Source organism: Meles meles, chromosome 2 (assembly GCF_922984935.1).
Source record: "Meles meles chromosome 2, mMelMel3.1 paternal haplotype, whole genome shotgun sequence".
Taxonomy (NCBI): domain Eukaryota; kingdom Metazoa; phylum Chordata; class Mammalia; order Carnivora; family Mustelidae; genus Meles; species Meles meles.
The window spans coordinates 202,828,617-202,841,963 of NC_060067.1; the positions used below are offsets into that span (position 1 = coordinate 202,828,617).

A 13,347-nucleotide genomic window follows, 5' to 3' on the forward strand; every position below is an offset into this window, starting at 1 on the left:
CTGCAAACCACAGCCCCCCACACAGTCCTGGGTGGGATGTGTGTGATACTCTTCCAGGAATCTCCCAACTATCTTGATCTTAATGGCTTGCTAGAGGGAAAAACCTTGACAACGGCAAGGCTTCTGGTATCCGGTATCTTGCAGGTCCTCTTTAGCATATGAGAGTTCTTCTAAAACCTCCCTTCTTCCTTACCTCCCCCAACCCCATAGTATATAATCAGCCACTCCTCACACCCCAGTGCAGCAGCTCTTTCCGCCCACGGGTCCTGTCCCCGTGCTTTAATAAACCACCATTTTACACCAAAAACGTCTCAAGAATTCCTTCTTGGGCATGGGCTCCAGTCCTCACCCCACCGAACCTCACTTACATTCTAAACTTCATCACTGAGGTTGGTGGTCGAATGAAGGGTTCTCTTGACTTTTCCATGATTTTACATTCTGGGCACTGACAAAGAAAAGAGTAAAAGAACTTGCATAATTTCGAGAAAATCTATTGTTAAAAACTGGATTGTTCATCTGTTCCAAGCCCAGACTGAGTCAGCTGAGGGTGGCTTTAATGTGTGAGAGCAAGGACCTCATCTCCCGCGTTTAGCATCGTATCCCGGCGCCCGGCAGAGCCTGGTGCACTGTGCGTGCCCACGAGGTGGACGTTGAATGAAGGAGCCCTCTCCTGACTTGCAAAGCAGAGAAGGACATTGCTGACATTTTAGCAGTGGTGAACTAACTGCAGTTTAGTTATTACTGCAGGGCGAGCTCGTTTATTATTTTAGAAAGGGCCATGAAATCAGAGGCTCATAAGTTGAGGTGTCGCCTTTAAAAGGAAATTAAAATTTTCATACACCTTTATAAGTCTGTTATAGATCTATGACCCTGCTTTACAGGTAGGAGACCAGACTCAGAGGATTAAGGAACTTGCCCAAATTTGACAGCTCATAACTAGAGCAACTGGGTCTTCTCAGCACTCCTCACTGCCTTACCCAGTTTATGCTGGGACACACACAACGGCAGCTGGTAGATGCCCATCAGACCACACGTCCAGGCTCTCCGATGGCCATACGGCTCCCACTGTCTCCGTTCCCCTTCTTGCACAACTTTAGTTGGTTCATGGGCCAGTTTAGGGTGATAGGAATATATGACAAAATATATTTTGCTATTACCATTCTTATTATCATTGCCATCCATTACCTCTTCAGGGAAGATTTTTACCTTTCCAGTACCTTAGTTTCTTAACCCAGGAACCATGGATCCCAATATTAGATCAGCTTTATTTCTAAGACTCCAATACCTGCTCCCCCCTCCCCACCTCTCCCATGTATCCAAAACTCCAAAGTGCCTTCGTCATGGACCTGGGAAAATACATAAAGAATTACAAAGGGCACCTGGGTGGCTCAGTGGGTTAAGCCTCTGCCTTCGGCTCAGGTCATGATCTCAGGGTCCTGGGATGGAGCCCCACATCGGGCTCTCTGCTCAACAGGGAGCCTGCTTCCCCCTCTCTTTCTGCCTGCCTCTCTGCCTACTTGTGATTTCTCTCTGTCAAATAAATAAATAAATAGATCTTAAAAAAAAAAGTATTACAAAACATTTGCGATGAATCAATTTCCTAGGAAGACATAGCTGTCCTTCATATCTTTTTTTTTTTTTATTTTTTATTTCTTTGACAGAGAGAAATCACAACTAGGCAGAGAGGCAGGCAGAGAGAGAGGAGGAAGCAGGCTCCCCGCCAAGCAGAGAGCCCGATGCGGGGCTCGATCCCAGGACCCTGGGACCATGACCCGAGCCGAAGGCAGAGGCTTTAACCCACTGAGCCACCCAGGCGCCCCGTGTCCTTCATATCTTGAAACAAAACGATATCATTTATTTTGTATCTAACATTGGTTATGAATACCGGTGGTAGAAATGGGCACATTTTCTCACACCGATGGGAGTCTGATAGATTTCTTTTGCATGAGGACACATCAATTGTTGGCTGAGAGTATAGAACTACTAGAAGTTGGATGTTTAGTTAAACAAGTACACAACAACATTTTAGTGCCTGTGATGCAATGAATTCTAATTTAAATAACCTAAATAACAAAATAATAGAAATTATTATGATACAGATAATATTCGTAGCTCTTTTCACGCAGCACAAAGTGCTATGCGTTATCGCATTTAAACCCCACAACATGTGAGGCAGATGCTTTTATAATGGGACTCATAACTGTAGGCAAAAAAACAGATTTGAAAAGAGATCATATAACAGTACCTATGTTCTCAAAGAAACTGTAATCTTAGGATCCTAAACAGATCTTTCATGGACTCCAGTTGTATTAGCCAACTGACCACATCCTAGGGAAACTGATATGTTTTACGTCTTTGAAGAAATGATAATTATTGATTTCTACAAGTGTGTATATTAAAAAGTTGATGAAATTGACATCCTGGAAGTGGCTGAAACAACACTGGTACCTCATTTCATTTCTAACGTGCCCCTACCCTTTGGACCTTCAGAAGGATGCCACAGGGAAAGGCTTCTTTGTAACCAGTCGTGAAAACAGGTGCTTTGTTAAAATGAGAGGGTTAGAACACAATCTTAATGTCAAAGATGCGGGTAGGATCCATTAGCTTTAACTCAGTGAAAAATACGCAAGTATATAGCCAAAGATGATTTATAACCCCAATGCGGCAGGAATGTGTGCTGTAAACCAGAGGGTGGGATAGAGCGGAAGACAGCGAGCCCAGGAATGTTTCAGCTGTAACGGGTGAACAACGACATGAGCAGAACTGCAGCAAGAAGAACTAGTGTGGGAATCCCAGCACTTAGACTCCAAGAGTGATCACCTTGTGCAAGTTACCGAGCTGAAGTTTCTGTCTTCATTTGTTGCACAAGAGATAATGATACCTACACCTCATTCTTCTTTTTTTTTTTTTTTCAGATTTATGTTTTTGAGAGAAAGAGAGATAGAAAAGCAGACTCCCCACAGAGCAGGGAGCCAGATCCAGGACTCCATCGCACCTGAACCCAAACCCACCAAGAGTCGTACGCTTAGCCGACTGAGCCACCCAGGCGCCCCTCTCATCAACCTTTATAATGACTCCAGAAAACAGAAATGTATTAGGACTTTTTCTCTGAAAGTGAGAAAAACCTCAATGCATATTGGTTTAATTAATGACAACCGATTTATTATTCCGTATTATTGTCAGATTCAGCGGGTTCTGATGTACCTGGACCCAGCTATATATTCAAATGAAGTGCCACGATGCTACCTCTCCAAATCTTGACTCTGCTCTCCTTTGCACTGGTTTAATTCCTACACAGGCCATTTCCTTCCTGACAGGACAGCTCTTAGCATCTTAACGCTTAGATCTTGCTATCTTGACTTCTCTTGCTGGTGGGTTAGAGCATCTCTCCCCAAATTCCGAAAGTCCCTGAAATATCTTTCACTGGCTTAGTTTGGTCAGTTGTTTTTTCCTAGAGCCAGCGTATCAAGTGCAAGGACTGATCCTCTAAAGAAATGACAGGTTTACAAAACAACAACAACAAAAAATGCTTGGCACATAGTAGGTACCAATAAGTGTATATTAATTTGAAGATAACATCTCCTTTTCAAACCTTCCATATGTAGAGACACCAGCTGTAGGCGAAGTTTTCGTGGGCCACACGTACATGACAATTTGTTTCACCTCAGGCAGCCTCTGGGGAGAGGTGACCGCATATACAACATGTAAATGACTCAGTCTTCAGGATAGAGGCTGTTCTGATCTCCCCTGAAGGTCCCAGCAAAATCTAAGTCAATGATAACCTGATGAATAACATAGGGTTTTTTTGTGGATTATCATAAACTAGCAGAAATTACTTTTATTCTGTTATACTGGAAGTGTGGCTATACAGAAAGCAAGCATTTACTCCCTCGTAGTATGATCAAACAGAATATAATAGATCTCAACCAAACTATTCCCAACTAACAGGATAATCATTATTACGATGATCATGAGGTCTAGGAGAACTTATCCTTCATCGATAATTAAAGATATCAGTAGGAGCCAGAGTCATCAGTACTGATAGTGCTGCTGTGAATACAGTAGCTACCGATGACAGAAACATTACCTGGCAATGTCAAGGTCTCCGTAAGAAGTTACGCCAGTGTGCTTTGGGTGGCCTTTGTGAAGCATCTATTTCCCCGAGCATGGCTTTCAGTAAGTGAAGATAAACCAATTAAACAGAATCCACAGAATCTACTGACTTGGGATAAAGCTAAATTCAGTTACTGCTTCCCTTTAAGGATTTCAACGTAAAGTGTAAACATTTCTGTGTTGATTTCAAGTTCCTATGTATTCTGGACCTGTAAGACTCCAGTGTTTTCTAAACATCAAAAGGTTTCATTTGGGGGCCCTGGGTGGCTCAGTGGATTAAACCGCTGCCTTCGGCTCAGGTCATGATCTCAGGGTCCTGGGATCGAGCCCCGCATCGGGCTCTCTGCTCCGCAGGGAGCCTGCTTCCTCCTCTCTCTGCCTGCCTCTCTGCCTACTTGTGATCTCTCTCTCTGTCAAATAAATAAATAAATAAATAAATAATCTTAAAAAAAAGTTTCATTTGTCCTTATTTTCGCAAGACTTCACAAAATGAGAAAAGGTGCTATTTTTGATGGTGTTTTAAGCACAGCAGTGAGCTATTATGTCACCAATAACGACTTGCATACTTTTTCCTCTTACATTTTTATCAGCCATCAGATTTATGAACAAAGGGCTTTTTTCGGTTTGCATTTACGGTGTACAAATCTTCAAAATCCCTGGTCCAAGGCTAGGAAGATGCCTGCCATTACACTGACCATTAGCAAACGTGCTGTTTGAAATTATCCCTGTAGTTGTTTTTTGGAATCTTAGGAATAAAAAAGTCCATTAGAGCCTTCAGCTTTCTACCCAAAAATAAGGGAACAGAATTTTTCTTTTTAAGGAAATGATCATTTCAATGAAATGACTGTACTTTCTCTATGTAAAAATACTTATGCTAAAGTTTATCAACTGGAAAGCACTAGAAAGAGGCTTTTTCTTTTCATGTCCCATTGACATTTTCTGTCTAATAACTTGCATCAGTCCTGGTCTTGCTAATTCCGAAGTGGTTAGCCCCATAATCTCTGGAAATGAGATTGTTCTATGAGACTTTAAAGGGTAATTTGGGGGCACCTGGGTGGCTCAGTTGGCTGAGCCTCTGCCGTCGGCTCAGGTCATGCTCTCAGGGTCCTGGGATAGAGCCCTGTGTTGGGCTCTCTGCTCGGTGTGGAGCCTGCTTCCCCCTCTCTCTCTGTCTACTTGTGCTCTCTCTCTCTGTGTCAAATAAATAAATAAAACCTTTTAAAAAAAATAAAGGGTAATCTGGCCACATGTGAAAGTCATTATCATACTCAACTTCTGCATGACATGAAATTAAGTCTCTGAAACACGCCAAAAAAAAAAAAAATTATGTCATGCCCTGGATGCTAAATGTGGTGGAGCAAGAACTGGACAGGAGACAGGCTGGGGGGGTTCAGGGACAGCCATGGAGAGGTCTCCTCCTCTCCACCTGGGTGATAGGCAGAACCAGTGCCTAGAAAGGTGACGACAGGAGGAAGCCAACGAGCATTTTTCCCTTTGGAAGTTGCTTTAAGGATTACACCTCAACACTGACATCCCCATTCCTAGCCCATCACCTTATTAAAATACGGAGTTGAAAGTCCCCGTGACCCATTCTGGCTCGACTTAATATCCTTTCTCCAATCCTCATCCTTTTCATTCCTACTCAGTCATTTGAGCCTGTTTTGAACACTCAGTATTTCTGATGGACTCACTCTCCACTACCCTCCTCAGCCCCACTCTGTGCTGCTTCTCTTTATGGGAGCCTGTCACCAACTCCTTGCTGTGACTAATCCCCAAGTATTAGCACGGTCATGACACACTCCCGTTTTCCTTTATTCCCATGTGTTGAGCTCACACAAGATTCTGTCTCCTTTAGTCATCAGAACACGTGCACCCTGCCCCACCAGTTCAGGTACTAACTCCTGATAAAAAACAGCCTTCGACTGATCCCTTCACTGTCTGTGTGAATCTGTGTGGCTTGGTCTCTGCATCTGTGTGCATAAATCGCATTTGCTCATTCAGACTGGAAAGGCTTCAAAACAGAAAATAAGAGCGGTGACTTGTGCATGGATTTATCTGGAGTCGGATCTATGTCCAAACAGTGCTGATCCTCATAAGGAATGTGTTCAGGTCACCAAAGCCCTCTGAAGCCAACATACTTCATCTTTAAAACGTAAATAACAATAATAGTCATGCTGAGAGGGAATAAGAGAGTAAATGAGCAGATGAACATAAAACATGTAGCATAACTGAACTCTCAATAAATCATTTCTTCCTGTGTTTTTAAGGTCTCTTGTACCATCCATTCTAGAAGCACAATCGTTGAGCTCAATTTTGACTGACTGAAACTTACAAGATTAAAACAGTTAGGATGGACTGGCTAATCCCCCAGATCCCCCACCACATCACCTCAATAAATCACTTAAGTTACTCATCGATATTTTATTTTTTAAGAAAATGCCAATGCCGGGGAAAATAGGTTCACAATATTTTTCATGTGTCTTTTAAATATTACTAAAGTTATTTCTGGTGTTATTTACAAGAGTCTGTAATGTGAAAAATACAACATCTAGTTTCTATTCGATGATTTCATTTACTGTGAGTTATTTTATTTAGCCTTAATTTTCATTGTGATTGGAGATGGTAAACATTGCCAAGGGAGGGGATCTACCAACACAGAAAACAGAGGTAGAGATCAAGGAACTCCTACAAATAAAACCTGGCATGTTGACATCAAAGCCTAAATATGGGCAGGGGTGACTTTCTCCTGGTAAAACCACAGGACTTTAAACTCAGTGCCCCAGTGATCACAGCCTTATGGAAATAAATGTATTCCTCAACCCGAAAGTATCCAGGCCCCGATTAGCTGATGTGGAGGGAATTATTTATAATAGCACTTACTGGTAAAGAGGAAGGAGTGAAACCCTAGCCGCACACTTGGGCGGGTTTTACTTCTGATTCTAAAGCACTGACGTGGAAGTCAGGCCAGTGACTCAGAGCATTGTGATGGCGCAGCTGTTGGAGGACAGGCCCCGCCAGTGGGGGCTCCTGCCTGATAGCTGGTGCCAGAGGGAAGACGAACTGCAAGGGGACTGTCCTGTCAGTACTTCACGGACACAGTCTCGCTACTGGGGAGAGAGAGGAATGGCTCGCTCCTTTCCCTTCGGTACCTCGAGGTTCAGGGTCATTGATTCCCGAAGTGCACACACCCAGCCCGAGTACTGGCCACTCACAAGGTCTAGTTCTCTGCCTGTGAAAACCATCCCACTGGCCGTTTTCATAGAGAGCTCGGCAGTTTCTTTCTAATATACTGACCTCATTTATTTTTCCGGGAGCCACTGACTCACTGCGGAAGGAAGAAACCTGCTTCATTGGACACATTTCTTTCACATCAATGTCCCCTCTGTCTTAGGAATGTTTCAGGTAAATCACTCCACTCAGATACGATGAACAGCATAAAGAATATACAGCAGGGCAGATAAGCACACAACACATAGCGGTATGTCCCATATCGATGTGCTCTTTTATCATACTGAGCCACCTCTACTTTCCGAAGTCTAGGTTAATATTTATTATTTTAGAGCTTCTCCGAAGGATTGGGAAGCCATACACAACAGACCCCAAACCTGGTCATGAAACCATATGAATAAACTCCCTGTATAATATGCCATTTTTTGTCTTGGCATTTAATTTTGGCTTAAGTGCCAAAATATTGTCTTTATAAATTATTCTTCTTAACAATTTGCTTTATGGGTCACCTGGGTGTCTCAGTGGGTTAAAGCCTCTGCCTTCAGCTCAGGTCACGATTCCAGGGTCCTGGGATCGAGCCCTCCATCGGGCTCTCTGCTCAGCGGGGAGCCTGCTTCCCTCTCTCTCTCTCTGCCTGCCTCTCTGCCTACTTGTGATCTCTCTGTCAAATAAATAAGTAAAATCTTAAAAAAAAAACACAACAATTTGCTTTATTTCTCTTTTAAAAATATAGCTTGCCTAAGCTGGTACAGCCACTCTGGAAAACAGTAGGAAGTTTCCTAAGAAGTTAAAAATAGAGCTACTGGGCAAACCAGCAATTACACTACTAGGATACAAAAGATACAAATATAGTGATCTGAAGGAGCACATGCACCCCAGTGTCCACAATAGCCAAACTATGGAAAGAGATGAGATGTCTACCGACAGATAAATGGATAAAGACGACATGGTATATACATACTTAGCCATCGGGAAGGATTAATGCTCACTACTTACATCAACATGGATGGAACTAGAGGGTATCATGCTTAGTGAAATAGGTCAATCAGAGAAAGACAATTATCATATGGTTTCACTCGTATGTGGAGTATAAGAAACAGCAGAGGATCATAGGGGAAGGGAGGGAAAACTGAATGGGAAGTCATCAGTGGGGGAAAATCAGGATAGACTCTTACTATAGGAAACAGACTGAGGGTTGCTGGGGGGGTGCGTGGGAGGGTGCGTCGGGGGATGGGGTAACTGGGTGATGGGCATTGAGGGCACTTAATGTAATGAGCACTGGATGTTATATGCAACTGATGAATTATTGAACACTACATCTGAAAATAATGATGTACTCTATGTTGGTTAATTTAATTTAAATAAAAAAATAAAAATATAACTTGCCTAAATATAAATGAATAAATACATATATATGTATGTGTATGTGTATATGTATGTGTATTGCTTGCCTAAGGATGTGCTTATAAACACATTCATTCACAAACAAAACCAAATTAGGGTTAAAGGCTTCAGGCCTAAAAAGTATAGTTTTGCTTGGTTTTGGACATAAAACATAAAACAGTCCTGCTTATGTGATAATTCTCTGAATATGCCACCTCTTCCTGGATGTCTTTTCTGACTCCTTCCAGTGAGGATCAAGCCCTTCCTCTTTGTGCTCCCATAGTACGCTGTCCTCACCTGGATGTATCTGATATCTGTTTCCTCCTCTAGACCATGGTTCCTTGTGGCAGGGACATCACATTGTTTCACCATCACCCAGCAAAATATCTGACACCTGGTGGGTGCCTAAAAAGTGTTCACAAGATGAATTAACAGTCTAAAATTATTATTCTGTGGCTGTCCCAGCTATCCATTTAGAAGAAAAATTTTTTTGCCCTGACAACAGTAAAAGCAACATAATTGGCTAATTGATGAGTTAGTCATTAAGATTATCCAGTCATGGACTATTTGATGATTTAGCTCATGGTCTACAAATAGGCCACTTTAAAGGCTTGAAGCGATGGACTGAATTTCACCCAATGTTATGAAAATCGTTGACATTAACAACTGGAACCCCATAGACAGTCTTCAAAGTATTTGTGATAATTAGAAGCCGAGAAAGGAAATCATCTGTATATGATTCTCAATGTCTGGGTCTTGAAATTTGGAGCAGAGAGGCGGGGCGGGGGTGGGGGTGTCATTTTCTATTGAGAATGGAAAGTCAGGAGCCTTGGCAGCCAAGCACGTGTTGCAACTGCTTCCAGGGAACATTATCAGACCAATGGCAGTCTGCGGAGAACTTTTATGGACGGTATAAATATTCTGAGCTCGGGGCATCATGACCAGCTGACATTTTCCTCCCTCAGGACCAGCTGTTCAGGAGCCTCCCAAAGGAGAGCCAGGCACATTTGAGACTTGGCTCAGAGCGGAGAGCCCCGCACGCTCTGGTGCAGCAATGTCGGTGTTAGAAGAAAGCCGGCCGTTTGCTCAACAGTTATCCAATGTCTACTTCACGATCCTTTCACTCTTCTGTTTCAAGCTTTTTGTGAAAATCAGCCTTGCCATCCTCAGTCACTTCTACATCGTGAAAGGCAACCGCAAGGAAGCAGCCAGGATAGCAGCTGAATTTTATGGAGTAACCCAAGGACAAGGTATGTTTACGGTAATGCTCTCTTGCTTCACGTGGCATCTGACTACTGCTCCAGACACAGCCCACGGAAACATCGCATGTTTTCTCTATGGGCTGCTTCCAAGTGAATATGCCCCGAACGTCCCCTTAGAAAAACATTGGTTAATTTCACGGCTTCATAAAAAAGAAAGTCATTTTGCTGTGTAAAGGTCTGGGTTAATGAAATCAAGGTATCATTGCAAAATAGAGTAGTGGAAACAAACCTCCCACAGAGAAAAGTATTTTAAAACTTTAAACATTGCATTGGCCAAGCTATAATTTTAGAGGCTTCCATTACTGACTGCACTTCAGCTGTCCTTTAACATGGACCCAGACTTTTATGATTCTCCAACTGGCTCTTTCACCATATGTAAAACAATTGTTATTAATGAGAATATCTGAAGGTTGTATTTGTTCTTCGCACTCTTTATTTGGCCAGGATTAAAAAATAAAACACGGTGTGTCGAATACTGAGATTTATGGCATGAGTTCTCCTGGATGGAATTGTCACTGCTTTGCTCAACTTGTAAAAAGTCGACTATAATACAACAGAAACATCAATGAACACACTTGATGTGGGCAGCCAGGCATATCAATCCATGTTTCTTAGAAGAAACTGAAGTATGAGACCAAATGAGAAACAGTCATGTTAACCACAGACTTTAAAGGTCATAAAATCACTTGCATTCCATTGGACTGGTATTCTGTACAATAAAAACAATTGTTACAGTGGCCTTTAAGGTGACACTTTAATTTCTTACAGCCTTTGGGTTAATTGCTGGTTTGACATCGGCAAACGAGTATGAGCCCAAATGCCTCTAAAGTAACTTCAAATTTCAGAACCAAAATATACTATCTCGGAATTAGAGAACATAATTTTTTTTTAAAAGAGCATTTAGACTGGAAAGCTTGCCTTCTTAGAATCAATTCTTCTGCCTTTTTGGTTTGTGGAATAATTCATTTTAGAATCTAGGTTAAGGTGCATGGAAAGCTGAATGAAGTTCTTTTTTGGTATGTGAGGTGGATAGTAAGTCCATTTTTTGCCCCTGGAGGAAGAGAGTTCTTATACAAAGTGAGGAATTTATGTACTCATTCAAAGCGAGGAAAATCTAAATGCCAGTATGAAACTCTCAAGAAAAAAGGGTCTACAGGAAACAGGCAATATGTAATCCTTTACTTCGCACCCTTCTTTAGAATGGCTGTCACTATTCAAATGTGGCTCACACTATAGTTGTAAATAGAATATTTTGTTTCAGAAGCAGCAAACACAGGAAACTAGATTGTAAAACAAACAAAAACCCCCCAGTATTTCTAGATATAATTTGAAATTAATCATAAGGTGATGAGATTTACTCATTATTTCATAGTCAAATTTGTCTACCTATTTTGAGAATTGCCGTACATAAAAACATGAAATATTTGCTAAAAATCTACATGTTTTGTGGAGTGGCAAGCATTTTATTTACTTACTTTTTAAGATTTTATTTATTTGAGAGAGAGAGAGATTGAGAGAACCAGTGAGAGGGCCGGAGGGAGAAACAGATTCTCTGCAGAGCAGGGAGCCTGACGTGGGACTCAATCCTAGGACCCCATGATAATGACCTGAGCTGAAGGCAGACACTTAACCAACTGAGCCACCCAGGCACCCTAAGGCAAGTGTGTTTGAGAAAGCTACAGAAGCTCCTTTTTGTACATATTCATGAGTAACAGAAGACAATTGTCCTCTGTTGAATCTGATCTCAGTGCACTTTCCCTGGAAGCCACAGGAATATATGAAATGGCTCCCATGTTCCCATTTAGTTTTATGAGTCTATGTTTGTTAAGATATATTAGAACTCTAGAATGTCCCAAAAAGGAAAGAAAGAAATCAACACTTACTAATGGAAAAACACTTTTCCTAGAAATATAAATTGGGAACACAGGTTCTTAAAATTTTTTTTGTGTTGTGTTAGTATTATATCAATTTAATAAAATTTTTCTTTCTCATATCTTGTATTAATCTATAGATTAGACTATAATTTTTATTCAATGCAAGCACAATTGGTCTCCAATTTTATTGTAATATTAGGAGGACAATCAGGTACCTAACAAACCAGTTTTTGTTTTGTTTTGTGTTTTTTTACAAACTCATTCTTGATCTCCTACCTCTAAGAGTTAATTCTTCTTTGCCTGGGAAATTATTAATTTTTTCATTTTGACATAGCTCTTCCTTTTATTTACTACAATTAAACTATTTTTATTTTGTTTGTATTTGTATAATTAACCAATCAGGCTTAATTATCTTTGTTTAACCTAGCAATTTCCTCCTTCCTAGGAAAGATTATCACCTTCATTCCACTTTGAATTAGGTTTCTCATTCCTACTTTCAAGACTTAGCCAGATTGTTCCCCAACATTTCTGACGAGGAGTTGCCAAATTCCATGATACAGGAGATGATGTGTGTATTTTCATGTCTCTCATAACCACAGAGGACCCTGTTGACAACATGCTGGATGTCCTCCCCATGACACAGTACTTTGGTATGAAGTAAAAGAAACTCTTACTATATGCTATTGCAAATCAGCTCATCCTACTGGAGCAACACAGGGGAGGGTTTTTTGGTTTTTTCTTCAAGTACTTTCTAGTCAGGCTTGAGACCAAGGTGTGGTTACCCTAGGCTGCTGGAAGTTAAAAGGCAACTACAGTAGTTTAAGATTACTTCCTGCTTGATCTCCTCGCGAGGCCAGTAAAACTTACAAATCTGCCTCTTCGTGTTTGAAACGGAAGACTTTTATCAACTCTGCCATCACACAATTTATCATGACTTTTCCCTGTACCTGCTTCCTGTATCGTTCTTGCTGTTAAACGTCCTGGTTACAATCTTTAAAATATCAGAGGACTCGTCTATTTTTAAAGCTAGCACTATACTTTGAGACTAACAGGGAGGCTGACAGGAGCTGAAAAGTGTCTTCAGCTGTGGTATCAAACAGTACAGACAGACGGTGCAGATGTGGGGTGGGGGGTTACATAGATTTTATGAAATCATTCCAAGAGCCGAAACGAAGCCAGGAACTACTAATGCCCCAGGGACACTTCAAGAGGCACCAACTCTCTTCTGTTAAGAGTGATAATGTTGTCCTGGGCACCTGGGTGGCTCAGTCGGTTAAGCACCTGCCTTTGGGTCATGTCGTGATCCTGGGGTCCTGGGATTGAGGCCCACGTCTGGGTCTCTGCTCAGAGGGGAGCCTGCTTCTCCTCTGCCTCTACGCCCCTGTTCATGCTCTCTCCTTCAAATAAATAAAATCTTAAAAAAACAAAATGAAAAGAAGAAAGGAATGAATCTGATGATACCTTTAAATGGCATTGGCGGAGAGCAG

The 13,347-nt window shown here is 41.6% G+C and overlaps 1 protein-coding gene across 1 annotated transcript in view; it reads left to right on the top strand.

The window, feature by feature from the left end:
• Positions 1-9,676: 9,676 nt before the first annotated feature.
• Positions 9,677-13,347, top strand: part of ASB5 (ankyrin repeat and SOCS box containing 5) — a 50,037-nt gene continuing 46,366 nt past the window's right edge. Inside the window, exon 1 of the mRNA XM_045997179.1 lies at positions 9,677-9,974. Within this exon, the coding sequence (XP_045853135.1) occupies positions 9,779-9,974 (196 nt within the window). The 5' untranslated portion in view covers positions 9,677-9,778. The remainder of the gene's footprint in view (positions 9,975-13,347) is intronic.